Source organism: Perognathus longimembris, chromosome 26 (genome assembly GCF_023159225.1).
Source record: "Perognathus longimembris pacificus isolate PPM17 chromosome 26, ASM2315922v1, whole genome shotgun sequence".
In the NCBI taxonomy this organism is placed as follows: domain Eukaryota; kingdom Metazoa; phylum Chordata; class Mammalia; order Rodentia; family Heteromyidae; genus Perognathus; species Perognathus longimembris.
Genome location: NC_063186.1, coordinates 9,605,489 through 9,633,479, shown reverse-complemented (window position 1 = coordinate 9,633,479; position 27,991 = coordinate 9,605,489). Strand labels below are relative to the sequence as shown.

Sequence of the window (27,991 nt, the reverse complement as noted above, 5' to 3'; positions counted from 1 at the left end):
GGTGTCTAAACACCACTGGTTTAGTACTATAATCCTAACTACTCAGGAGGCTGAGATCTGAGAATCCTGGTTCAAAGCCAGCCCGGGAAGGAAAGTCTGTGAGATCAGTTAATCACAGAAAAAGCTGGAAGTGGTGCTGTGGCTCAAGTGGCAGAGCGTTAGCCTTGAGCAAAAGAAGCTCAGGGACAGCGCCCAGGCCTCGAGTTCAAGCCCCAGGACTGGCAAAAAAATAAAGCATCACAGAAACAGGGCTATGGATGTCAGAACCCTGGAGACTCACACAGCCTGGAATTGGGGATCATGATGCCCCTTTCAGGAGAAGTGGGGACCCCCCCAGCCCCACTTTCCCCAGTGCCACTTAGCACCCATCCCCTCATCCTAGGCGAGGGGCCCCACATAAGAGACTCCACACAGTGTGTTATCCTTTTAATGAAGGGCTGGGTCCGTGGGTCGCCCCCTTCTACCCAGAACCCCCTGCAACAGGCACCCCTCAACCCCGGCTCCCTGGGAGGGAGGGAATGGGGAGGGGGCGCCTTGCCTAGATAAGTTGTTATCTCTCCAACTTTGGACATGACAGCAGCAAGGACAAGAGGGGTGCTAAATGGACGTCCAGGAGGATGGAGGGGGATAGGGGGGGAGGAAGGGCTCCTTTCCTTTCCTCTGATGGGACAAAAATTAAAAAAAAAAACAACCCCAACACTAGTGCTCAGGAACAAATCAGACTCCCCCCTCTACCCCAGGGGCCTGGAGGCCCTGCCAGCCATTCTAGACCCCCCCCACCCCTTTCCCTTCCTAGCTCTCTTCAGCCTGATGTCACACAGGGAATAGCCCATAGGGCATTACTAGCCGTCCCGCACCCCACCCCAGGGGCTTTCAAAGCCCCAGGCCTGCAAAGTGTGTGTGTGTGTGGGGGGGGGCGTCAGAGCTCCCCCAGAGACGCAAAGCCACCTTCCACTAACTCTGCTTTGTCAGTAGCTACAGGCGTCTAAGAAGGCGGAGGCTTCTCTCTCGACCGTCAGGTGGGCCACGCAGGCCGAGGCCGTCGCAGGCTGGGTCGTGTCCGTGGGGTGGTGTTAGAGGTCTGTGACCTTATTCTCCACAGCAGCTGCGATCTGCTGGAGCCGGTAGCCCAGCTGCATCTTCTGGGCTGTCCCATCTTCTTCCAGGGCAGTGATGATCTGAAAGGCAGACGGCGACCCTTGGGGTGTCATGGCAGAATGCCTTGGGCCGGCCTCCTGGGATGGGTGGGCACACACGAGGTGTGGAGGGAGCCCCTAGCTTACTGACAGTGTGATCCAGGGCCTTGAGAGCCACGATTGCTTTCTTTTTGGGTGGGGTGGTCAGTGGTAGGACTTGAACTCAGGGCCTGGGCGCTGTCCCTGAGCTTTCTCAAGGCTAGCGCTTTACCAAATTGAGCCACAGCTCCACTTCCGGTTTTCTGGTGGCTTCACTGGAGATCAGCGTTTCACAGACTTTCCTGCCCTGGCTGGCTTTAAACCAGGATCCTCAGATCTCAGCCTCCTGAGTCACTAGGATGACAGGCGTGGGCCACCAGCACCCAGCCAGCCTGCTTTTCATTTGTGTATTTGTTCAGAGACAAGGCTTCCCACTCTCTAGCTCAGGCTAGCTCATAACCCTCCTAACCTCAGCCTCCCGAAGGCTGGGATGAAAGGCAGAAGCTCCAGAGTGTGAAGGGGGGCTGGGAATATGGCCTAGTGGTAGAATGCTCGCCCCATATACATGAAGCCCTGGGTTCGATTCCTCAGCACCGCATTTATAGAAAAAGCCGGAAGTGGCGCTGTGGCTCAAGTGGCAGAGTGCTAGCCTTGAGCTAAAAGAAGCTCAGGGACAGTGCCTACGCCCTGAGTTCAAGCCCCAGGACTGGCCAAAGAACAAACAGCATGTGAAGGATTGGTGATGGCGGGGGTGTGACACCCTTTTATTCAAGTACCCAGCACCCATGGTAACAAACATCGACCTCTCCTGGTGAAGTCATTCTGACTGAAGATGTCCCCCCACCCCACGCCCACTGGGCTTCTCCCCACCGCCCCCCTCGGCCTCGCGACAGGGCCCAGAGCCTGCCCACCTGATCATAGTATTTGTTGATATACTTGTAGAGTTCATGCAGGGCCACGCGTGCCCCGAGGTCGCCAGAGTAGCTCTAGGGAGAAAGAGAATCGAGAGAGAACGACATGAGGGGTGTCGTCAGGCCTGGGAGGAGACCCAGGACCCCAAGGAATGGGGAGATGGGTGAGGGGGGGCTTCCTCTCAGAGGGGGCTGCGCTGGGGAGACCCGCAGTGTCTGGGGGCTCCGCGAGGATCCTGCCTCCTTCACCCCATCAAAGCTGCCGCTTGACCCTCCCCTCCCCCCCATCAGGTAATGGAGAGGGGGGCAGTGACTCAAGTGTTTCCTCAGGTCACTTGCACGGGGACCTGTCTGAGCCTCGGCTTCCTTGTCTGCACGATCCTCACTCGTGGAGCGCTTACAGGGACCGAAAGAAACACGAGCACCCGGGAAGGACTCCGCACAGAGCTGAGTCAAGTACAGCTGTCGTCGGAACGAGGGTGCTTTCCTCAGTAGCACCATTATTTCAGTAACGCTTCACGAACCCCACAAGATCACATTTAGCTGCGTCTTTAGGGGAGAGCATGCGCCGTGGGGCTTGAATTCAGAGCTTGGGGTGGGGGGGGGGAGGCGCTGTCCCTGGGCTCTTTTGCTCAAGGCTGGCGCTCTACTCCTCCGGGCCACACCTCCACTTCCGGTTTCCTGGTGGTTCATTGGACACAAAAGTCTCCCAGACTTTCCTGCCCTTGGCTGGGTTTGGAGCCCTGAGCCTCAGCTCTCAGCCTCCTGAGGAGCTAGGATGACAGGCGGGAGCCCCCAAACCAAAACCAAAGCAGAGGGACGTCTCACCCGCGACAGCTCAGCCAGAACGGAGTTCATCTCTTGGTCACTGGCAGGGATGGTCTGTCGGATGTCCGCGTAGTACCTGCCAGAAAGCCCAGGGGGGCAGCAGCTGAGTCAATGACCCCCACCATGCCCTCCTGAGGCTGCCCCAGGCCCCAACCCAAGGCCTCAGTGCAGGCCAGCCCAACCTGGACCCGTCTCCCTCCAGACCACGCCCACACCACGCTCAGGCCCCGCCCTCCTCCCCCAGGCCACGCCCCTCCCCTGTACCTCTCCACCATCTGCTTGTATCTGGGAATATCCCGTGCATATAGAAGCTTGTTGATGGGGGAGTCCTGAGGCCCCGAGCGATGGGTGTGAAAGAGGAAGACAAAGGCCCCCCGTTAGGGGCATCAGCTCCACAGGCTTCCCCGTGCAGCTACAGCTTTAAAAGCCCAGCTGGCTGTCCTAGCTACTCAGGGTGGGGCTGAGCGCTGAGGATGGAGGTTCAAAGCCAGCCTGGGCAGGCAGGAAAGTCCGTGAGACTCTTATTTGCAATGAACCACCAGAAAAACCAGCTCAAAGTCGCTGAGAGGTACAGAGCACCGAGTGAAACGTGCAGGGACAGCAGCTAGTCCCCGAGTTCAGGCCCCACAACCGACAAAAAAAATCAACAACAACAAAAGATCTCAGGCTCCAATGCAAACCTGATCTCTCCACAGATGGAGGCCTAGGGGGTCACCGGAACCCCTCCTTCCCCCACGCCCCGAGAGCCAATCAATAGCCAGGCCTGCCCTATGCCCTGTCCCTGCTAGACTGGAGATAAAGCCTGCCCTAGGGTCACCTTTCCCCTAACCCAGTTCTATAAAACTCTCCGGAAGATTCTAGAAGCCCATCCTCCCACCTCTTCCCTACCCCCCTCCTTCCCAGGCCTCTCACCCGGCCCAGCTTGTGGTCAGCCAGGGTGCAGGCATCCATGAAGGTCTGAGCGATGACCAGGAGCACCGCGTCCATGTTGTCCGATGTTTGCACGTCAAACACGAACTGTGGGTTTTTGATGATATTGATCCAGAACCTCAGTGGCAAACTGTGCATGGGGTAGACATGGCCCATGAGCATGCTGGGAAGGCAGCAAAGAAAACTACCCACCCCCCCTCATATCCTATGCCCCAGATCCTTCCCTTGAACTCAAGGCCTGGGCGCTGTCCCTGAGCTTCTTGTGTTCAAGGCTAGCGCTCTGCCACTTGAACCACAGCACCACTTCCGGCTTTTTCTGTGTGTGTGGTGCTGAGGAATCGAACCCAGGGCCTCATGCATGCTAGGCGAGCACTCTACCACTAAGCCACCTTCCCAGCCCCCTCACCTGTTGGTTTTCCAGATGTGGATGGTGTCCTGGTCGGAGATGCCATGTTGGTGGGCCTGCTCGTCCAGCAGATCGAAGAAATACTTCACCGCCAGGGGCACCGGGCGGCTGGTGCTGAGGATCACCTGGAACAGGTCGTCCACGAACTTCTGCAGGGTGCCCTGTGGGAAGAAAGTGGGGGAGTTGGGAGGTGGCGGCCAGCCGGGGGACCTGAACCTCGGCCTAGCCCTCGCTTCTCCCATGGCTCAGTACCCCCCGATCCCTGCCCCCCCCCCCCCCCCCCCGCAAATGCTGAGAAAGTCATCTTCTCCCTCACAGCCCAGACTCTGCTGTCCATCCCGGGCCCTGGCCCCACCTTCATGGACAGCAGGCGGGTCAGGTAGATCTCGGGGATGGCCTTGGCCCGCTCCCGCTCCCCGCCCCGGAGGCTGCCTCGCCGAGGCCTGGGCGGCTCTGGCTCTTCACTTGGCTTCACCAGGTGCCAGGGCCGGATGCCCCCCTCGTCTACATCCTCCAGCATTGGGGTTCCTGGGCCAAGACCACAGAGTCTGTTATCCCCTCCCCCCCCAGCAGATGCCACCTGCCCTGGGCCTCCCCCACCCCTATCTTTTGTTTTGGTCTGTCCTGGGGCTTGAACTCAGGGCCTGGGCACTCAAGGCTAGCACTCTCCCACTTTGAGACACAGCGCCACTTCCGGTTTTCTGATGCTTAATTGGAGATAAGAGTCTCACGGACTTTCCTGCCCGGGCTGGCTTTGAACCCTGATCCTCAGATCTCAGCCTGCTGAGGAGCTAGGAGGACAGGCGGGAGCCACTGGCGCCCGGCTGGATGGTCCCCTTATCATGAGGACTGGGTAAAGCAAGCGCAGGAGGACCAGAATATCGGGGTGGGGGGGAAGGTTGGGGAGGCACTCACGCTCTCCGGGGACGTAATCTTGATTTTCTCGGAGGACGTGCTTGGTGAGGCAAGGCACGAGGGCCACCGTGGCTCCGTCTGGCACCTGCTGATCACGGCTGCTCACGGCTCTGCGGGTCCCCGCCACCCCCCCCACCTTGCCTTCCCACCCTCCCTCCCACCCTCCCGCCCTCCCGCCCTTCCCCCCTCCCCACCTTGTAGTGCTGCAGGGTGTTCAGGCGTCTCCACAGACCCTGCACCTCAGAAGTGACGTCTTCGTCAGAAAGGATGAGGTGGCCAGCCACGCCCGACCGCCATTCTGCAAGGCAAAAAAAAATATATACACACAAACGACCTAGCCCAGTGTTTCCCGGATTCCCCTGCCTCGGGAGCCATCTTGACCTCCACGCACACGGGGGCACAGTGCTGCCCGCGGGGCGCTGCCCCTCTTCTCCAAAGAACCAGGAGAAAGGCTCTCACGAGGTGAGTGATGGCCTCAGAAGGCCAGCCTGGGGGGGGGGGGGGTGTCTGTGTTGCGTGTCAGTCCTGGGGCTCGAACTCGGGGCCTGGGCCACTGTCCCTGAACCTCTTTGTGCTCCAGGCGGGCGCTCTACCACTTGAGCCACAGCCAAGCCACTTGCGGCTTTTCCAGAGTAAATGAATGACTGGAGGTTAAGAGTCTCACGGACTTTTGTGTCTCGGGCTGGCTTCGAACTGTCACCCTCAGGATCTCAGCCACTCCAGTAGCTAGGCTGATGGGTGTGAGCCACTGGCAACTGGGCGTCTGTGCCAATTCCTAACATCCCATCTGCCTGGGGTGAACAGCAAGTCCAACGTGATGTCAGACCCCCAAACTCTCCCCCACCCCCCCCCGTGCCCTCACCAACATCCAGCGTGCGGGGGTCGGGGCGCTGGGCGAGAGGCAGTCCTTTATAAAGCTGATCCAGCATCTTCTCCTTGGCTTGCGAGATGGTGTCGCAATCCAGAACCTTCACCGGCACACACTGGCCTGTCCTGCCCCCGGCCCCACAGCCAAAAGCGCATTCAAGGTCTACGCGGAACACAAGAAGCCGTCAGGATTCGCATCCCATCCAAGATGGCTGACACACAGGACAGGACCAAGACACCTCACCATGCTATCGTCCTTAAGGGTTTTTTTATTTGCCAGTCCTAGGGCTTGAACTCAGGGCCTGCGCGCTGTCCATGAGCCTCTTTTGCTCAAGGCTAGAGCTCTCTGCCACTTGAGCCACAGCACCACTTTTGGCTTTTTGGTGATTTATTGGAGATGAAGAGTCTTATAGACTTTCTTGCCCAGGCTGGCTTCAAACTGCTAGCCTCAGATCTCAGCCTCCTGAGTTAGCTAGATTACAAGTGTAGATTACAGGCGCCTGGTTCACAGTCCCTTTCTTATTTCCTCACTTGCCAACCTCTCTTTCTCTGCCCTCCAGGAATGTGGCTAAGTTGGGGCAGGCTGTGCCCAAGAGAAACCTGCATGAACTAGGGTTCTCTCCACCCAACCAGACAGCGTCAAGTTCACAACAACAGGACAGACACCTAAAGGAACCATCTGGATGAACTGAGGGGCACCAGAGGCACACAGGAATAACGCCTGGGTAGGAAAGTACATTAAAAACACTATAAAAACTACTCCGAGAAAGCCAGAAGTGTACGCTGTGGCTCAAAGAGGTACAGCGCTAGCCCTGAGCGCAACAACTCAGGGACAGTGCCCAGTCCCTGAGTTCAAGCCCCACGGCCATCAATAAATAAGTAAATGCGAATCTTAAAGCATGGGGCTGGGAGAGTGCTCGCCTAGCATGCACGAAGCCCTGGGTTCCATTCCCCGGTACCACATACACAGAAGAAGCCGGAAGTGGCACTGTGGGCTCCCTAGCTAGATGCAGGTATGAGAAGCTGGTACCCTAGTAATGGGACAGATGGATAACGGAAGACCTCCACCCACCCGGAAACCCTCACCAAGGGCCGGTACTCCACGTCCTCACGCAGCAGCCGGTTGTCATTCAGGGTGTACTTGGCTTTGCCAGTAACACTGTCCACAGGGCCTTTGTCCACTTGATGCTTAATCCCCCGGAAGAGCATGTACAGAGGCTCCCCTACCGAGTCCTGGAAAGAGGGGGTGCAGGGCAGTTCAGGGCACACCCCCCCAATACTCTGGAAGATGGCAGGGGTATATGAGATGGGATGTATACTGGGGAGGGGGACCACGATGTAGAGCTGTAGCAAACAGCCCAGGCCAGGCGTGGTCTGGGCTCCGATTTGCATATGCAAATAGTGGGTGGGGCCTGAGGCCCAATGAGTCCAAGGGTCCAGCCCTCCCTCACCCTCACAAAGGTGTAGAGGCAGATGGACATCCAGTTGGTGAGCAGCTTTTCCACCACCGTCTCTGTCCTGCAATGACAGGGCCAGCCAGGGGGTCAGCAGGGGTGGGGTGGGGTTACAGGACCCCCCCACCCCCCCCAGGCTCTGCCCCAGCTCCTGACACTCCACAGACCTGCGTAGCATCAGCTTGGGGTTCTTGGCCACGTACTGGGCCACCAGGTCGCTCAGCAGCGTGCGGAGGATGTCGGTGAAGTACTCCAGCTTCCCGTGCAGGGAGACGGTGAGCAGGGAGGCCACGTAGGCGCGGTCCCGAGCCGAGAAGGTGCGCTGGCTCTCCAGTGTGTGGATGAACTGGGGTGGGAGGGGGTGGGGGCGGGGAGGGAAGGGGATGGGGATGGGCGAAGTCAGAAAGCAAAGGGGCACACAGCCAGCAGGGCCTGGGCAAGGAAGAGTCCCCCCCACGAGGGGGGTCGGGTGGGTGGGTGGGTGGGGAGGGAGGAGAAGCACCTTGGTGAGGAAAAGCTTGCTGTTGAGCAGGTTGGAGAGCTGCCCCAGGCCTTGTTCCACAGTGGGCCGCCTGCACTCGGGTACCCCCAGATCCCGGTGTAAGGGCGATTCCTGGTGCCCGGGGAAGAAGACACGCTCGGCGTACACCTTGTAGTCAAGGAACGGGATGCCACTGCCCAGCAGGTCACTGGTGAGATCCGTCATCTCGGTCATCAGGTCTGTGGAGCGCCATAGGCCAGGCTGGGCCTCAAATCTCATCAAGTGGGCGTGGCCTCGACCAAGCCCCACCCACCCCAGGGCGTGGCCAGGGACAGAGCCCACCCAGTAGGCATGGGCAGAGCTGGTCCAATGGGCGTGGCTTCTGGCAAAGCCCACCCCATGGGGATGGGAGATGGGCGTGGCCTGGGGGAAGACGTTAGTCGGTGGGCGTGGCCTCCCGCAGAAGCCACTAGGACCTCACCTGTAAATTCCTTCTTGCACCGATCCCGCACGCTGCTCTCCAGATTCTCCAACTGGATCTGCACCTTCTTGTAGTCCCTCAGGGCCTGCTTGCTCTTCCTCCTGCCTCCGCGTAATAACAGCAAGGGGTGGGAGGGGAAAGCTGGAGAAGGAGGTCCTCACCCAGCTCCGAGCAGATCCCGACCTCATCTCGCACCAGTGCAACCTGACAATGCCCAAACCAAGATCAGACCTGACCCCTGAACCCTTCAGCCTGTCCCATCCCTGCACGCGATGCCCACACGTGCCTCGGGCCCAGCAGAGTTGACTGCTGGAGGGTCAGCAAACCACAACCGACAAATCGGGCCTCCAACCAGGCCACCGGTGGGGGGCTCCCACCAATAATCCTGGCTACTCAGGAGGCTTGAGATGTGCAGACCACAGACATCCCCGACAAGAAAGCTCCTAAGACTCCAATTAATTCTATACCAAAAGCCGGAAGCAGAGCTGTGGCTCAGGTGGTAGAAGACCAGTCTTAAGCCAAACAAAAACAAAAAGGCTCAAGGAAAGAGCTTAGGCCCTGAGTTCAAGGCCCAGGGCCAACAGAAAAGAAAATAAAGAACACAGTCATTCCTATTTGTGTGTGGTGTACATATCCCTCACGTGTGTGCGTTCTGCCCAGTGGCGGGCGCTAGCGCTGCCACAGAAATGGCCAGGCCCCTGCACCCTACGGACGTGTTCCCCAGCCCATCCCGGGCCCCATCTGGTGCTGCACCCACCTGTACATGAGGACAATGACGACGACACCCAGAGCCAGGAGAGACGCGCCCACCCCCAAGCCCACCTGGGCTGCCACGGGAAAAGCCACGGGGCTTTCTCCATCGTACTGCACGTGACCCAGGGAGAAGCGCAGGTTCCCCATGTGTACCTGGGGGGGGGGGAGGGAGGAGGAGGAGCGAGGTGTGAGGAGGAGGGGTGGGGAGGGATCAGTCAACCCCTCCTGACGCCCAGCCCCGCCCACAGACCGTGAACTCTGGCAGCTCGTCAGGTGCCTCCCTGAGGGCCTGGTGCCGAGGAAGCGGCTGCGCGGCCGGGGGCTCGCAGTAGAGGTGGTGTCGGGTCAGTGTCTTCACCACACAGGGGCCGTGTCCGATCATGGCCACCACTTCCTCCTTGGACATAGCCAGGTCCAGATTCTCCCCCTAGAAAAATGGGGTCACTTGGGCTGGGAAGGTGGCTTAGTGGTAGAGTGCTCGCCTAGCATGCATGGAGCCCTGGGTTCGATTCCTCAGTACCACATACACAGAAAAAGCCGGAAGTGGCGCTGTGGCTCAAGTGGTAGAGTGCTAGCCTTGAGCAAAAGAAGCTCAGGGACCATGCCCAGGCCCTGAGTTCAATCCCCAGGAGTGGCACAAAAAAGAAAATGGAGTCACTCCTCATAAGATGATGGGCACTCAGATCCTATTATCCTAAATGGAGGAAGGGCCTTGTGTGTGTATTTGGGGAGGGGGGGGGTCAAGGGTCATGGAGATGACTTCCAGGCTGCTCCCCGTGACCCCCTGTCTACTCAATCAGGTGCTGGAGGCTCACGCCTGTCATCCCTGTGACTCGGGGGGGGGGGGGGCCTGAGATCTGGGGATCGCAGTTCTAAGCCAGCCCAGGCAGGGCAAGCCTGTGAGACGCTTCCTTCCAGCCACCAGGGCCCCCACATTTGTTTATTGTCTTTTTGTTTATTTGTTTTGTTTGTGTTGCCCGTCCTGGCCTTTTCTGTATATGTGGTGCTGGGGAATTGAACCCAGGGCTTCAAGTATACGAGGCAAGCACTCTTGCCACTAGGCCACATTCCCAGCCCAACACATTTGTTTATTGTCACTCAGAGACCTGGCGACCAATCAAAACCCTGCTAGATTGGCACTGCCTGCCCCCCCCCAGCCCGCTCAGCCCTGCTCTGCCATCCTGGCCTCTCGGCCGCATGCGCAGTGCCTGCCCAGGGTAAAGTCTTGGGGGAGCGGTGGGGGGGGGGGGGGGAGGTGTCCCAGGAAGCACAAGTACCTCCACGGAGAACACACTCCCAGGCTTGTGCCGGAATGGCGTGGTGGGGTCCTCGGGGTTGAGGGGCTGCAGGGTGGGGTCCGCCTCGTAGGAGAAAGGAGTGGGGCTGAGCGTGGCGAAGTCGAAGAGCAGGTTGTCGAAGATGAACTCCACCCGCACGCGGGGGATCTCGGGCAGGCCCGGGAGGGCGGGCGTGGGGCACACGATGAGCTGGGAGGAGTTCACGAGGCAGGGCTCCTCAAACTGGAGGAAGAGAACATGGGGGGGGGGGGGGCGGCTCACGCCTGTCATCCTAGCTACACAGGAGGCTGGGATCGGAGGATGGGGTTCAAACCTGGCCTGGGCTCCAGTTAGCTACCAAAACAAAGGGGGTGGGGCCTTGAACAAAGAGCAGCTCAGGGACAGCGCCCAGGCCTTAAGGTCAAGCCCCCAGAACTGTCACCCCCCCAAATCAAAGATAGATCAGTGTGTGTGTGGGCACACGGGAAGGGCAAGGGGGGGGACACGGCCTTTAGTACCAGCCACCCGTGGCTGCCCACGGGTGTGGAGTGACAGAGGCTGCGCCTCCTACCTGGCGATCGCTGCAGAGTCCTCCAGGGGTGCACCCCATTTCCGGCACCACCCGGCGCGTGCGCCCCAGCCCCGGGCCAGGCTGCAGCCCCCTCGAGACCACCGTCACCCGGATTCTTGGCGTCTGCACCACATCCAGGTTCTGGCCGTGCACCCAAACCTGACGCCCTCCGCTGAAACACAAGGCCAAGAGCCACGTGTGGCTTCCAGGAGGCAGGACCGGTTCCCCCCACCCCCCGGCCCCCCCCAAGGTGGAGTGTCAGCACCCCAGACTCAGGACCCTTCTTCACCCTGTGGGAAAAGGAGATTCACCGGCATCCCCACCCCCTAAAAGCCCTAGAACCCCTCCTCCCCGACATGAGGGATGAGGGAGGGGTGACGGACCCCACCCCCACCTCCCACTGCACCTGAGGAAGCTTTTGCTGGGGCCGGCGGAGGTGACGTTGGGGTCCGGGGTGTACTTGAACTGGCCGTGCTGCAGCTTCCGCTCCGTGGCCCCAAACCACACGGCGACGGGGAGGACGGCAGGTGTGGGGTACGGGGCGGTTTGGCACCGCAGCTGCTCTGCCTGTTGCTCCAACAGCCTGGGAAAGCAAGGTGAGAGCGGACAGCCGGCTAAAGAGGCCAGAGTGGGGGAGCTGGGGACCCCAGGCAGGACCCCGCCTCAGCTGGCCTTGAACTCAGGGCCTGGGCGCTGTCCCTGAGCTTCTTTTTGCTCAAGGCTAGCACTCTACCACTTGAGCCACAGTGCCACTTCCGGCTTTTTCTGTGTATGTGGTGCTGGGGAATCGAACCCGGGTCTTCATGCATGCTAGGCGAGCGCTCTACCACTGAGCCACCTTCCCAGCTCTTGCCCACTTGTCTCAAGGGGCGATTTGGTTCTCTCCCCAGCACCCCTCTCCCTCCAGCCTGGCCCCCGGAGGGACAGAGATTTGGGGGAAGTAGCCCTCACAAATGACAAGACTGTTGTCCAATCACCACTCGGATGTCCTCCAGCCGACCGGACAGAAGCTGAGAGCCACGCAGGGTGAGGCGGGTGCCCCCAGCCCGGGGGCCGCGGGCCGGGAAGATGGACTGCACCTTTGGGTCCTACGACAAGGGAGACAGCGGCCAAGCGTCAGGCTCCAGATACAGAGGGCCAGCGGGAAGAGGACTGAGAAAGACAAGATGGCCCCCTAGGGTGCTGAGCATGAGAGACACCAAGACGGGTAATCGCACTGGCCCCTGGGGCAGAGGGGGGCTCAATATTTTAAGTACCTGGTAGGCAAAGTTGAACTCAGAGACACCCCGACCTCTTCCGGGCACTTCCACCTCCACCGCACCAGTCACCTCCTCTCCACTGGACCCGGTGATGCACACAAGACTGTGGGCACAAACGGGGTGCTAGGCTGCACAGGGGATCCCCCCCAGTCACTAGACCTCACTAGAAAGGGACATCTGTACCACCCACTCACCTATAAAATATAACAGGATCCTTTTAAATTAATGTTTTGTGTGTGTGTGTGTGTGTGTGTGTGTGTGTGTATGTGTGTGTCGGTCCTGGGACTTGAACTCAGGACCTGAGCTCTGTCCCTTAGCTTTCTTGCTCGAGGTTAGTGCTCTAACACGTTGAGCCACAGCTCCACTTTGGGCTTTTTGGTGGTTCGTTAGAGATAAGAGTCTTACGGGCTTTCCTACCCAGGCTGGCTTTGAACTGTGATTCTCAGATCTCAGCCTCCTGAGTAGCTAGGATGACAGGCGTGAGCCACCAGCGCCCAGCTTTAGGATCTTCTATATAGTGGAAGAAAACCCTTACAATACACTAGTAGGGCTTCAGCATCTAAGAATTAATAGTCTCTGGCTTAATTTTTGATGTGTGTGCTGGTACTGGGACTTGAACTCAGGGTTTGGGTGCTGTCGCTTAGTTTTGTTTTTTGCTCAAGGCTGGTGCTCTACCACCTAAACCACACCTTCACTTCCTGGTTTAACAATCTGTTGGATTGTTTTTGTTGTTGTTGATTATGGGGCTTGAACTTGGAGACTGGGCACTGTCCCTGAGCTCTTTTTGTTCTAGGCTAGTTAGCGCTAGTTAGCGCTCTACCACTTTGAGCCCCAGCGGCACTTCTGGTTTTCTGGTGTGGTTCATTGGAGGTAAGAGTCTCATGGGCTTTCCTGCCAGGCTGGCTTTACACCGCCATCCTCAAATCTCAGCCTCCTGAGGAGCTCAGATGGCAGGTGTGAGCTACTGGCACCCAACTTGGTTTAACAATTTGAATGTAACTCCAGAAACCCCAAGAAGCTGAGACCTAGAGGATGGAGGTTTGAAGCCAACCTGGGCAGAAAAGTCTACAAGACTCTATTTTTTTTTTTTTCCAAGTCCTGGGGCTTGGACTCAGGGCCTGAGCACTGTCCCTGGCTTCTTTTTGCTCAAGGCTAGCACTCTGCCACTTGAGCCACAGCGCCCCTTCTGGCCGTTTTCTGTATATGTGGTGCTGGGGAATCGAACCCAGGGCTTCATGTATACGAGGCAAGCGCTCTTGCCACTAGGCCATATTCCCAGCCCTCTGAGAGACTCTTATCTCCAATTAACTACAAAAAGCTGGAAGTGGTACTGTGGCTCAAGTGGTAGAATGTCAGCCTTGAGCAAAAAGAAAGCTTAGGATCACGATAGCGCATGCACACACACACACACACACACGCACACGCACACACACGCACACACACCACACGAATGTATCGCTGCCTCAGCTCATCATGACAAAGGAGCCCTGTAAGGCTGGCCAGCGGGGAGACGGCTTAGCTCAGCCAAGCTGCCCCAAGTCTCCCGCCACCACCACGCAAAGCACCCACTGGTAGAAATGTGATCTCTTTTTTGGAACAACATCCCTGAAAGCCTCTAGTCAAATCTGAGGGGCAGATGTGAACGGTCTTAAAAAAAAAAAAAAATATATATATATATATATGCTGGTTTGTAGCCAGAAAATAGAAGCTTGGGGCAAATGAACTCCCACAATGTGAGGCATTCAGTGGCCTCCACTCTGTGACACTGACATGGTGGCTGGAACACGCCAGAAAAAAAAACAACACACAGAACGAGCCAAGTGTGAACTACTAGGGGGGAAGGAGGGAGGGAGGCCCTAGCCAGAATACATTTTTAATCGCTTCACCAATCACTGCCTACATGATGTAAGGCTTCGTCTTCTGGGATCATTAATAGTTGAGATTGTCTCTGTAAATTCTCAGGCCAACCCTCCGGAAGGGAAACTTACATGCGCTCAGCAAGTGATTTAAAGTATAGACGGTGGAGCCAGCCAGGCGCTGGTGGCTCACATCTGACATCCTAGCTACTCAGGAGACTGAGATCTGAGGATCCTGGTTCAAAGCCAGCCCGGGGAAAGAAATTCCATGAGACTCTTCACTCCAGTGAACCACCAGAAAAAATGGAAGTGGCGCTGTGGCTCAAAGTAGCAGAGCACTAGCCTTGAGCAAAACAGCTCAGAGACAGCACCCAGGTTGTGAGTTCAAGCCCCATGACCAACACCAACACCAAAATCTAAGCAGAGCCTGACCAGTATGCTTGAAATGCTGGTCCCCAGGCCAGGAACTTGCAGATAGGAAGCCAAACTAAGCATGCTGGACATAAATAGTAACTCCAGCTCTGAGGCATTGGTGTGAGAACCAAGGCTAGGGGAAAGAAGAGTGGATAAGAAGGGAAAAGAGGCCTCTGAGAAGGGGCTGGGAAGGTGGCTCAGTGGTAGAGTGCCTGCCTGGCACGCATGAAGCCCTGGGTTCGATTCCTCAGCACCACAGACACAGAAAAAGCCGGAAGTGGCGCTGCGGCTCAAGTGGCAGAGTGCTAGCCTTGAGCAAAAAGAAGCCAGGGACAGTGCTCAGGCCCTGAGTTCAAGGCCCAGGAATGGCCAAAAAAGAAAAAGAAAAGGGCTCCGAGGAGGAAAGCCAATCACAGAGCCGCTCTCATGTTAGTAATTAGCTAACTCACCTGCTGGACACCTCATACTCCTGGACGTCCACAGAACAGGGCACTCCGGCCACCGAGACCCTGCCCAGCACATCCTGTACGTGCTGACCCAGATTGGAGCCTCTGAGGGTGACACGAGTGCCCCCCTCGATAGGCCCAGTCAGCGGGGTCACCTATTCCAGGACAGAGACGGCGCGTCACCTCCATCGCCTGCCGGCACGATGTGGCAGAGAGCTAACCCCAAGGCCTGCCACCTCTGACCCTCCTCCCTCCTCCCTCCCTCCCTCCCGCCCTCCCTCCCTCCCTGCAAGGAGCGCAATGAGGAACACACCGAGTGGATGAGGGGCGCGGGACACTGGGTCGCCACGGCCTCGGCGTTGTCACAGGCCTCCCGGGCCACGCAACGTGGATGTTCCCCTTCGCACCACACACAGCCATACTGGGGCGGGGCAGTCTGGCAGCGGCTGCAGTCCCCGTGTCCCACGGAGCAGTCGTACAGGACCACTGGAATCCCCAGCAGGAGCAAACGCTGAGCAGCAGACGGGAGAAGCCCCGCGTCCCTCCTCCCCACCCGAGCCCTCCTCCCTGCGCCCGCCGCGGGGCTCCCGGAAGCGCTCGCTCACCGCGCAGACCCTCCGCGCTGTCCACACGCAGGCGGCCGGCCCAGCGCAGAAACAGCCCCACCGGGAGCTCCGGCTGCACGGCCTTATAGGTGAGCTGGAGGAAGAGAGCGCGGGAGCTGGGAAGGTGGCTCAGCGGGAGAGCGCTCGCCCAGCATGCAGGAGGCCCTGGGTTCGATTCCTCAGCACCAGCACCACATATAACCTCACAGGGAGAATAGGTCAGAGACAGGGCACCCATTCCTTTAGACCAATGCAGGAGGGGGAAGGGGGTGTGGGGGGGCCCACCGGGGGGCCCCCCCACCCACTCAGGCTCGCGTGTCTGCACCTGACGCTGCCGGCACGTGATGTGGCACGTGACGCGTGGGGGCGGCTCACACTCCACTCGCGCTTCCACGGCGACCTCGAGGCCCTCCAGCTCCATCACGCACTCGCTGCCCCCTGGGCCATCCTGGGGGGCAGAAGACACGGACCTAGATCTGGTGCGTGGCACTGATTTCCCAGCTTAAGACCTGGGCCCTGGGGGCTGGGAAGGTGGCTCAGCGGTGGAGCGCTCGCCTAGCATGCAGGAAGCCCTGGGTTCGATGCCTCAGCACCACAGACACAGAAAAAAGCCGGAAGTGGCGCTGTGGCTCGAGTGGTAGAGCGCCAGCCTTGAGCAACAGGGACAGCGTCCAGGCTCTGAGTTTAAGCCTCAGGACTGACACACACACACACCTGGAGGAGGTGCAGGTTCCTGCCTTGCAGCTGGATCTCTCGTTCCACCGACACGGGCATGAGCACGGAGCCGTGGACGCGTTCCACGCAGGGACACGACCTCACCCTCTGATTCGCCTCTTCCTGCGGGGACAGCAAGAGAGCAAAGACCGTGTGTAGCACCCACCCCACCCGGCTCAGTCCTCTCTGCCTTGGTTGGACCTCAGAGTCCGGGGGGGGGGGCGGGCGGGCGGGGTGGACTCTGCCTCCGCCCGCCCCCCCCCTCCCCACTTCCCTTACCCCTTTCCCAGTACAGAAACGCAAGGTGGGCAAAGGCCTCCATCATCTTCCTCCCATCCCCTTCCCGAGGCCTTCCTTCCTGGGCTGGACCTCACCGGCTCCCAGAGCCCGGGGGTGTCGTACTGGTAGTCGAGGCTGGACAGGAGGATGAGGGGGGCAGGAGGGCCCTCGTGCTCAGCTGAGTCTCCGTCACCTGAGAGGAGGGTGGAGGTGGAGAAGGCGGGAGGGTCGCCCCCCATCCACTCGTCCGCGTCGGGTGGCGTGGCGCCGTCGCCGCCTTCGCTCACGCGCGGGTCCGGCACAGCCTCGGTGGAGCTGGTGGCCCCTGGGAAAATGGTGGTGGCAGGAGCAGTGACAGGGGACAGGTCCGGGGCCACCGTGGAGGAGGGCGTGGCCTCAGGGCTGGGCCGTGCGGGGGGCACGGACGCGGCATCTGGGGGTAACGGGAGGGAGGCCGAGAGGTCCTCAGGCGTGGCCCTCGCTCCCACGTCGGTGGGGGCAGCCAGGACAGCTCCAGGTCGGGTGGGGAGGCCGGAAGGGAGGGGCTGGGGCGTCGCCGTGGGAGAAGAGAGGGGACCCGGACCTGCCCAGGGTCCCCAGAGGCTGAGCAAAGAAGGCTGGGCCCCGGGGGGGACGTCGGAAGCCGTCGTCACGGACGGCGGGGCCCCGGGCTCCCAAGATCGGGGCTCGGGAGGAGGGGCGACTGTGGCTTGGGGGGCCGCAGAGGGCACGGGGGCGGGGGTATCTCTTGCGGGAGGGGTCAGGGGGACGAGCGGGCTCTGCGGGGTGGGGGGAGGAGGGGGGCACAGAGAGAGACAGGAAGGGCCCCTCAGCAGGCCAGGCAGGGGCGGCGGGAGGCAGGCAAGGCAAGGCAAGGCAGGCAGACGCAGGGGATGTTAAGAGGAAAAGAACCAAGGAAAAGAAAAACAAAAACAGCCCGTTAATTTTCCAAAGGACAAATGCGGGGAGAAGGTGGGCTTCCGGGGTGTCTGTGCTGAGGTGGTGGTGGTAGTGGGTGGGTGGGGGGGGGCCCCATGGAAGGCCTCAGTCTCCCAAGCTTTCAGCCCCCAAATGTCTTCTCCCAATACAAGCGGGGGGACAGCCACACTCCCAGGAGACGGGCACACACAGGGTGACTTCAGCCCCTCCCCCACAACACAGCCTCATGCGGACGAGCAGAGACACAGAGACTCCCCCCGCCGGCCCCCTCCCCCCCCCCCCGCTTGCTGGGGCCATCAGAAAACTCTTGGGGATCCACGTTTCCCCCCCAAGCCACCCCATTGGGTGGAGTTGTACTCACCTGCTGGCTCACCACCATGGGGCCGGCATCACAAGCGGCCTTATGTGTACAGCGGTGTTGCCAAACACACCAATTACAACCCCAGTGGCTGCTCACGCAGGCCTGGCACCTGAACGACACAATCAGGGTGTGTGTGTGTGTGTGTGTGTGTGTGTGTCTGTGTGTGTGTCTGTGTCCTGGGGACAGGGTAAGCAACTCACGGTGCGGATCGATGGAGCTCTGTGATAGCCACACAGTCATAGAAGGAGAGAGACGCGGTAGCGATCACCACGTCGCCAAACCGGACCTCTACGTCCACAGAGACATGGTCTGCGAGACACAGAGAGAGAGAGAGAGAGAGCCTGGACTGAGGAGGGAAGCACGGGACTCAGAGGACACAGGGGGAGACCACGCCGAGGGGGGCCCACGTCACAAATGGGGAAGGGGAATCAAGTTCCCTGGATACAGAATCGGACCACATTGGGACTGGCGGCTCAGGGCTGTCATCCTAGCTCCTCAGGGGGCTGAGACCTGAAGACTGTGGTTCAAAGCCAGCCCAGGGAGGTTAAGTCGGTGAGACTCTCATCTCCAATGAACCACCAGAAAACCGGAAGTGGAGCTCTGGCTCAAAATGGTTGGAGCACTAGCCTTGAGCTTAAAACACACACACACACACACACAAAAGCTCAGGGACAGCATCCAGGCTATGAGTTCAAACCCCACGATTGACAAGAAGATGAATGAATGACTGAATGCAAACCATCCATTGCGAGCATGACTTCTTAGCCAAACCACACCCCTAGGAGCAAGACAGGAGCACCAGTGGGGGAATCCCAGGTTCGAGAGCAGCCCCTTCTCTCACCCACCGGCTCCTCTTGGCAGCACCGGAGTGTCACTAGGATCTGGGGACGGACAGGTCACGCCGGAACCGGTCAACAGGGCAGGACTCTGATGGTTCCCAAAATGGCAGGAATAGGACTCCCCGGGCCACAGAGGAGGCAGATCTGGGACCGACAGGAAAACCTGCCAGGAAAACCCCAGCAGATGCTGTTGGTTACGGCAGGAAGTCAAAGCGCAGGGTTCTCTCTTCGGGGAACGTCGACGTGGGGAGTGACCAGCCAGCCTGCCGCCCTCAAAGCCTTCACAAAGACTCGCTGACCCGAGGCTGGGAAGGTGGCTTAGTGGGTAGAGCGCTCACCTAGCATGCACGAAGCCCTGGGTTCCATTCCTCAGTACCAGACACAGAAAAAGCTGTCCCCCACTGGGCCCCACATAGACGGAGGTCATTTACCTCCCTCCACTCCTCTCGGCTGATGTTGGCAGGGCTGAGAGCTGCTACTCGCAGACAGCCCGGCTCAGGCTGAAAGCTCCATAGCCACGGCTCTGGGCCTTGGCCCCTGGAACATTCTGAACGGCGAGTGCACCTGAGGAAGATCAGCATCCATCTGTGACCCTCATGGGTGACTGAGGGACTCACGGCTGGAATCTTAGCTGGCTACTCATGAAGCTGAAGCCGGGATGTGGGAAAAAAAAAAAAGTCCTAGAGACACTATCAGCCATCGGGCAAAATGCAGGACTGGAGGCGTGGCTCAGGTGGTAAAGGCACCCGCTGTGAGCACGGAAGCCCAACAAGGGCCCGAAGCCCTCAAATGAAGGCTGTGTCAGCGTCTTGTCTCTTACACACACTCTTACACACTCAGACACAAACCAACAAAAGAACTCTGGATAGGACGGTTCTAAGAAGTCGAGGCGGGGGTGAGGAGTTGGGGAGGGGGGGTGCTGACCTTCCCAGGAGTACACACCACCCACAATACGGATCCTTGTGGGCCAGGCAGGAGGCACAGTCTAGGTGCTGGGCACAGGGGGCCACAGGAACCTTCACAACCTATGACAACCAAGAGGACCCGAGATTGGCAAATCCACACACCCATAGCATACCCACATCCAGGCCCTTGGCCCCGCCCCCGGCCGCCACACCCTGGACCAATCCTGGCTCTTACTGTAGTTTGGGTCATGACATACAGGTTCTCGAAGGTCCCATCAAAGGTAAGATCTCTGCTCACGGGAGACCCAGGCTGGATGCTCTCTTTAGAGTAAAGGTTGACATTGTTCCCGGGGCCCAGGTAGACCTGAGACCAGAGGCCACAAGATGAGCCACCAAATCGGTGTGATCACATACCCAAAGCCAATTTAGGCCCAGACCGGGGGGGAAATTTCCTCCTGGCAGTGGGGGGGGGGGGGGGTCATGGCAACCATTTTCCCACCCCAGCCCTGGGGAAGGAGGGAGGGGCTCACCCTATGCAGTTGTCCTTGTGTGTCACCCAGGAACGCAATGGCGTGCCCATCCTCCACGGTGACCGCCACGGCTGTTAGCTGAACTCCTGGCAATTCCAGAATCGGCGTGGCTTCTAAAGGGACGCGGCTGGCCATGGGGCTGGGCGTGTGGTCGGAGCCGCAGGGAAAAGCATCTGGTGTGTCCTACAGGAAAGCAGGAAGCGTCCCTAAGGCTGGCTGGACAGCTCGGAGCCGCAGGCTCTGCCACCCTGTCATTCTGGCTATTCGGGAGGCTGAGATCTGAGGAGTGTGGTTCGAAGCCAGCCCGGGGAAGGACAAGTCCATGAGACTCTTTATGTCCAACAAACTATCTCTGAAAAAGCCAGAAGTGGAGCTGTGGTTCCAAATGGTTAAGAGCGCTAGCCTTGAGCACAAAGAAGCTAATAGACAGCACCCAGGCCCTGAGTTCAAGCCCCCCCCCCCAGGACAGGTACACAAATAACAAAACCAGAAGCACACATCTGGCTCTCTATGGAGCCCGATCACCCCTGCCACACCACACCACACCACACCACACCACACCACACCACGTTGGCGTACAAAATGCCCGGCTGCCTCAACTCACCACGGGCAGCTGTGCGCAGTCGGAAATGACGTCGTAGGCGATATAGGCCACCTTGGTCCCATTCTCAGCCCGGCCTTCTCGCGTGTAACAGGCATCGCGCGTGTCATTGGCCAGGCGATCGACGTCATCCAGGGGGAAGGCGCAGAGCACCGAGGTGTGGGAGGCCCTGGGCGTGGCCGACGGGGGCCAGTCCACCGTCGGGGAAGCCACGGAGGAGAAGGCGGCGAACAGCATGTCGCCCGAGGTGGCCACGGCCGCCGCTTGCATCAGACCGTAGCCGCCGCCCCGGCAATCCAGGGGCAGCTCCACGTAGGAGTAATAGTGTTGGTCACGGAGACACACGCGGGACACGTAGGCCCGGAAGGCTCTCGAGGGGGTCTTGAGATCTCGTCGCAGGAACAGGAAGTAGGCGCTGGCCCCACGCGCGAAGGCGCTCACGAAGTGGTGGCTATACTCCGAGAGGCGGCCTACGGCCAGCTTGGCTGTCTCTTCATAGGAGAAGGCAGACTGGGGGTCTGGGGGTCGCAGGGCCCGGGTTGTGATAGGGGGGATGCCACCCCCGACACCCCTGCTGGTATAACCCCGCCCCACGAAGAGAAGGGGATCCCCGGCTGAATTGGGGGCCACCAAGCCCACCGTGCTGACCTCAGGGTCATTGGCAGCGACATATTGGGTGTCCCCGGGCCGGTCTAACTTCAGTAGCTGCTCAAGTCGCCCCAAAGTCCGCAGTTCACAGACCCCCTGGTGGACGCTCCCGCAGACCACCAGGGCTCCGGGGCTGACCAGGAGCAGCTGGTTGGGGTTGTTGGTGGGCCGTGCCTGGGGACACTCGTCGGGCAAGACGGGGGGCAGGCAATCGCGGCTGTCGTTCACGGGGCCCGTGGCCACCATGGCTTCTAGCTGCAGCCCGGGGCTCAGCGCGAACAGGAAGTTGGTGGCCCCCACGTAGAGGGTACCCGACACGGGGTCCCTTGCCAGATGTTGCAGCTGTGTGCCATTGGGAGTGAAAGCAGCCGGTGGAGGGGGTTGGAGGGTGAGGACCCAGCCAGCCCAGAGCACTTGAAGAAGAGCTGGGCCAAGGGTAGGCATGATCACCTGGAAGACAGACAGACAGACAGACAGAGGGTCCAATGAGGCTCCCAACCATCATCAGTATACAGATAAAGCTATGGTACTGCCAAGATGCCCATCCTAAGTAGAGGATTACTAGAAATAGCTGGGCTTAGAGATCCAGGACCACACACCCAGCTAAGGGCGAAACAGCAGATATTTGTCCCTGGAAGTTCCCAAGACCCCCTTCTTCTCTCTATAAGCACTGTGCTCTGGGAAGATTTGAACTCATGCCATCTCACACTGCCCTGTGCCTGTACCCAGAGGAGGAGCAGAGCCCACAAGACACAGGAGAGCAAGGAGGGGAAAGGAAGGGACAAGCGCTGGTGGCTCACCCCTGTCACCCTAGCTACTCAGGAGGCTGAGATCTGAGGATCGCGATTCGAAGTCCCTAAGACTCTCACCTCTAAGGAACCACCAGAAAACTGGAAGGGGCGCTGTGGCTCAAGCGGTAGAGCGCCCAGACTTGAGGAAAAAAAAAAAAAAGCTCCTCGGCCTTGAGTTTGAGACTCACAACCGACCAAAACAGAGGGGGAGGGGGAGGGGGACGGGGAAGGAGAGGAGGGTTCCCAGATCGACAGCAATCGATCAGAAGAGTGTTTTTAGGCCAAGAATCCAGACCCAGCAGGCCAGAGAGAAGAGGGAAATGGAGGCTGGGAAAGGCTAACGCCGAAGGGCGGAGCGTCTCATGTGTAATGAACTCTCTGAGCTACCTGGTCCAGGAAAAGGAAGGCACTGAGCACTGAGGGGGTGTCCTAAATAGAGGTTAAGTCTCCCAGCCCCCCAATACCTAGGGCTGAGGCATGCTTACCTGGCTAGGCCAGCTGGATCAGGGACCAAAAGCATGACCTGGGTATGAGTCACCTGGCCTACGAGAAAGCAGGAAGCGTGAGGCGGGGGGGATGGGGGGGGTGGCTGAGCTGCAGACACCTGGTGGGGGGGGGAATCTCTGGGCTTCCCACAATGGAAGTCAGCACCCGAGTACCCCCTTTTCCTCACTACCCAGCCTGCCTGTGGAGCCAGGCCCAGCCTGGCCCTCAGCCACCAAACACACATTCCACAAGTGGACACTTCCCTCGGAACCCACATGGGGGAGGGGGAGGGGGAGCAGAGCCAGGCACCCGAGGGGCCTGGGAAAGGTCAGCTGGAAGCCCGGTGATGACACCAGGGCCCACGCCGCCTTCTCTCTCTCTCTCTCCCCCCCTCGGAGGGTCCGTTCCTCTTAGTGTTCCCCCATAACCCACCTTTTATCCAAACTCCACCCTGTCAAGGCACCCAGCTAAATATATCCTCCACAGAGGTCAAGGTCAAAATACTCTCCTCCGCACTCCCCCCTCGCCCCCGCCCCCCCCACATTTGCACACACACAGAGCATGCACACTTCCCAGCTTGTATGCGTGCATACATGCACACACAAACATATGGGCAATCAGCACACACAGAGGCGAGCAAATTTGATCTGTAATAATACACACACACACACACACACACACACACGGCTGGCACTGGTGGCTCACGCCTGTCATTCCAGCTTCTCAGGTGGCTGAGATCTGAGGATTGTGGTTTGAAGCCAGCCGCAGGCATGAAAGTCTGTGAGACTTTGATCTCCCATGAAACCACCAGAAAGCTAGAAAAGGAGCTGTAGCTTAAAAGTGGCAGAGTGCTAGCCGTGAGCAAAAGAAGCTCAGGGACAGTGCGCAGGCCCTGAGTTCAAGCCCCAGGACTGGAAAAATTAAAAAAAAAAAAAAAGACATATATACATAAGAGTCACCAGCAACCACATTTAGACACCTGCTGCACATACAGATGCAAACACACACTTTCCTGGTTCAAACATCATGTCCTAAAGAAGAGCTGTGGCAGGAAAGGCCATTCTCTTGTTATTTCTTCTTCTGCAAGGCAGAGTAGAGCCAGGGCCCAGGGTATGTGAGGAGTGGGAAAGGATCCTACAAGAAGTGATCAGAGCCAGGCTCACGCCTGCCATCCTATTCAGAAGGCTGAGATCTAAGGATCTCAGTTCGAAGGCAGCCAGGGCAGGACAGTCCCTGAGACTCTTAGCTCCAATGAAACCACCAGAAAACCGGAAGTGGCGCCGTGGCTCAAAGTGGTAGAGCGCTTCGCCTTGAGCAAGAGCTCAGGGACAGCACCCGGGCCCTGAGTTCAAGCCCCACCATGGACCAAAAATTAAAAAAAAAAAAAAAAGAATGAATTAATTAACAAGTCTGGCTCCCAATCTAGGGCTTCACTTCCCAGGCTCCAGCTGTGCTTCTTAAATCTCTTCATCTCCAGATGTGAACGGTTCCCTCCCCAACCAAGGCGGGTGATAGGAGGGGACAAAACACAAATCCCAAACTAAGTGATACCTTCTACTTGCCTGTGCCCAGGGCTACGCTGCCTGCCCCTCCCGCCACCCCAGCTCTGCCAGGCTTCTGTCCCGAGGAGGAGTCAATCCCTGTGCTGGAGGGCTGAGCTGGGGTGCTCCTGAGCAGGACTGGGCTCAAAGAAGGGTCCAGCAGCCTGGGCTGGGAGCAAGGACACTGTGACTCCGGCCCGATGGGAGCACAGGGTGTGTGTGGGGTTGGGGGGGGGGTTGCTTTGGCCTCAGCCTGGCTGGGCACTGCTCCCAAAATAGCTTGGGGGTTTCCATTTTTAGTGTGCAGAGAACAGGGCAAGCTCTATGGGAGAAGAACAAGGCTGTCTCTGTTTGCCACCCAAAGGGGGTGAGGGTTGGGGGGGGCGGTGGTGGTGGTAAGAGGCAATAGGGAAAGTCTTGAACCCGGCAAGAAGCCCAGAATTATGCCAAGAAGCCCCCCCCCATCCCACCCCACCAACTTGTTTCTAAGTGATGGGGGAGACAAAGTTTCTTCCTTTGGGAAGACACGAAGCCATCTCCCGCTGTCTTCTAAGGAGATGATTTGGGCGGAGGGTCCCAGAGTGTGCCCCACCTTTAAATGTTTCATTTGTGGGGGTAAATATTTGCTTAGAGGTGCTCCCATGTGCCAAGCTTCTCTGGCTTTAGAGGTGGGATGGGCAGCAAGGAAACCAACTCCCCAAAATGTGAAAAACCCCAATTGGGGTTTGGAAAGAACCACAAGAAAAATGCAACAGGATCAGGGAAAAAAAAAAAACAACAAAAAACCAAGAAAGAAAAGAAAAGCTCTAGGCCTCAGCCCACAGGGACGGGGAGGAGGAGGGAGGAAGAAATGTGGAATCTCTTTCATCTAAATTCACCCAAGCTAAGCAGGACCTAGCATCAGTACCCTTTCCCCACAAACCACTGGCACTAAGGGACAAAGAGATCATTTCTTTTTACACCCCCCCCCCCTTTCTGTCCTTGCACAAATATTTCCACTAAGTTCTGCTCCGGGCCACTAGAGCACCCTTTTAGTTTTCCCAACGACCCTTTCTCCTTCCCTCTTTCGCTACCATTTGGGGTGAGAGTGTGGGGAGGGGGGATCCTAAGGCTGGAAGGATAAAGGTCACACTCCCCCCCCCACGACCCCTTCACCCCATCCCCGTCCCCGTCCTCTCTGGGCCCCGATCACAAATGGCACTTCCCACTGCCTGCCATTCCACACTCCCTCTCTAACTCATTAACTCCCACACCCAGCCATCAGCTCCCTGGAGAGCCTTCCCAGGCCTGCAGGCTCTACACAGGGTCACCTTCCCCAGTGGATGGAAGAGACCACACCCCAGCCACCACCGGCCCTGACCAATCGGGAGCTCTGCCTCCGGCTTGAAGCCTCTAATTTCCCATTGCAACTATGGGCGGTAGAACTGCTCTAACCAGCCAACGTGGTAGTGTGCGTGCCTATCATTAGAGGAACCACCAAAAACCAAAGTTTCTTTTTTTTTCCCCCTCTTTTTTTTGGGGGGGGAGGGGGGAAAGGAAAGGGATGGTGGTGGTGGGAAGGGAAGGCAGGATCAGGGTTTGAACTCAGGGCCTAAGGGTTGTCCCTTAGCTTTTTCCTGCTCAAGGCTGGTGCTCTACCACTGGAACCATGAACTCCACTTCCGGTGGTTGGCTGGTTACGTGGAGAGAAGTCCCGCGGATTCTGCTGCTCAGACTCAAACTGTGATCTTCCAGATCTCAGCCTCCTGAGTGAAACTAACATTACAGGCCTGAGCCACCAGGGCCTGGCACTTGAACTCCTTAAAACATGGCAGAGCTGGGTGTCTCTGGCTCACGCCTGTCATCCTAGCTACTCAGGGGGCTGAGATCTGAGGATCACAGTTCAAAACCAGCCTGGGCAGGCTGGAGTCCGTGAGACTCCAATGAACCACCAGAAAACTGGAAGTAGCACTGTGGCTCCCAGTGGTAGAGGGCTAGCCTGACCTGAAGAACTCAGGGACAGCGCCTGGACCCAGAGTTCAAGCCCCACAGCAGACAAAAACAAATAAACACGGGAGAGTCTAGCCTTTGACTGGAAGGCCCCAGCGAGCTGGCACAGACATTAATGCACAAAGCAAGTGCTCCCCACCTAGCAAACGAACCCCAACTTCACTGCTCGGTCTGCACAGTAAATGTATATATTGTTTGTTTTTTCCTGGCACACTCCTAAGCCACTGAGCTTGCCCAAAGGACAAGGAATCGGCTCTACTTTGATTAACAACGACCAGGCTTAGGACAGACTGCTGAGGCTAATTCGGGGTGAGGGCTCGCACCCCCAGCTTGCATTAGCCAGATCTTCTGCCTACCTCCACCAACCCCCGCCCCCCAATCTCAGGCCCTACCCAGAGTCACAGCCAAAGTCTTGACTCCAGCCTGAGCCCAGGCCTCTTCTGGTCCCCCCCTCCCCCACCCCCTCTCTGATCCTGTTCTCATCACTTCTGCCTACAAGGAGTCCCATTGTAACATCTGTCTCCCACATCTGGGGTTCACAAACTCAGCCTTCCACACCTGCACTTTTTTTTTTTAACCAGGTGTGAGAATCAGGAAGAACAGGCCTTCCCTTTCTGTACCCCCAAAGTCTCCCTCTCTCAAGGGGGTCTGGGGGGGGGCGTCACCACCCCAGGGATAGCGTACACCTGCTTTCTGGTAGAGGGTTGGGGGGAGTCCGCGTGGACTTCGCCATTCACAAAGACCCAAGGCCCTCGAGTCGGGTGCCCTGCCCAATAAACGACTGAGTGTGGAGAAGGGGCGGGGTGAGGGAGGGTCCCCCCCTTCTCTGGGTGTCCCCCCTTTTTGTCAGTGGGGGGGGACTCAGCTTGGGAGGAGCTCTCAGGGAGAAAAAGAAAGCCTGGATGCTCCACGTGGGGCTCCTTCCGAGCACCCCAAGGCCAACTAGGATCCCGGCGCAAAGTGGGGTGGGGGGAAGGGGTGGCGGCCGGGGGTGGGGGGCGCAGCTCCACCTCCTCCATCTCCCAATCGCCGCCGCTCAGGCGGAGAAGCCACCCCCCCCCCCCGGGGGAGAAAGAAGGGGGGAAGCGTGTCTTCCCGCGCTCACCAGTGTGCGGGTTCAGCACCCCCCCTTCCACACACTCCCCCCCCCAAAAGAAAACTTCCTCCCAGGACGTCACCCCAGCAGTGAAGGGGGTGTGTGTGCGGGAGGGGGGGTACCGTGATGCCCCCCACCCCCGCCTCGCCGCCCCAGCTTCGATCCCTCTCTCCCCCCCCACCCCCGCGCCTTGGCCACTCACCCCGGGGCGGGTCTGGGTGCGGGGCGCGTGCGGGGCTGCGGGGCCGGCCGGGGATCTGCGCGCTCGGCGGCGGCGGCGGCCTCCTCCGGGCCTCCCTCCCTCCCTCCCTCCCTCCCTCCGGCCCTCCGGCCCTCGCTCGCCCGCCCTCCCCTCCGCGCCATCCCCGGGAGGTGGGTCTCAGCTGTTACCCGGAGACCGAGAGGGGCGGCGGCGGAGGGGGGGGGGGTGGCCGCCCGCGCCCGAGCCGCAGCCACCGGCGGGGAACAAAGGAGACAAAAGCCGGGCAGGGAGGAGGCGGGCGGCGAGCAGGGGGTGGGGAACCCCCCCCTTTCCCTTACCCCCCTCACCCCCTCCCCTCCCCTCCCCCACCCCGCGGGGTCCCCCGCCCCGCTGCTTCGTGGTGGATGACAGGGAAAGCGGGGTGCACCACCCTGAACCATG

General features: G+C 58.9%; 1 protein-coding gene across 1 annotated transcript; it reads right to left on the bottom strand.

The window, feature by feature from the left end:
- Positions 1-411: 411 nt before the first annotated feature.
- Positions 412-27,586, bottom strand: Plxnb1 (plexin B1). The gene is given in 39 exon segments (XM_048334531.1): positions 412-1,178; positions 2,087-2,161; positions 2,915-2,990; positions 3,179-3,243; positions 3,827-3,974; positions 4,251-4,411; positions 4,606-4,778; positions 5,166-5,250; positions 5,360-5,463; positions 6,028-6,147; positions 6,150-6,195; positions 7,119-7,265; positions 7,484-7,550; positions 7,654-7,832; positions 7,989-8,206; positions 8,449-8,549; positions 9,206-9,354; positions 9,452-9,628; positions 10,479-10,721; positions 11,050-11,221; positions 11,456-11,632; positions 12,001-12,137; positions 12,306-12,411; positions 15,028-15,179; positions 15,338-15,510; positions 15,630-15,723; positions 15,955-16,077; positions 16,344-16,466; positions 16,718-17,401; positions 17,923-18,031; positions 18,123-18,231; positions 18,768-18,924; positions 19,193-19,325; positions 19,686-19,786; positions 19,902-20,030; positions 20,197-20,379; positions 20,801-21,895; positions 22,722-22,779; positions 27,551-27,586. Coding segments are annotated over 37 exon segments (6,390 nt in total). The 5' UTR covers positions 21,890-21,895; positions 22,722-22,779; positions 27,551-27,586; the 3' UTR covers positions 412-1,073.
- Between the last annotated feature and the right edge of the window lie 405 nt (positions 27,587-27,991).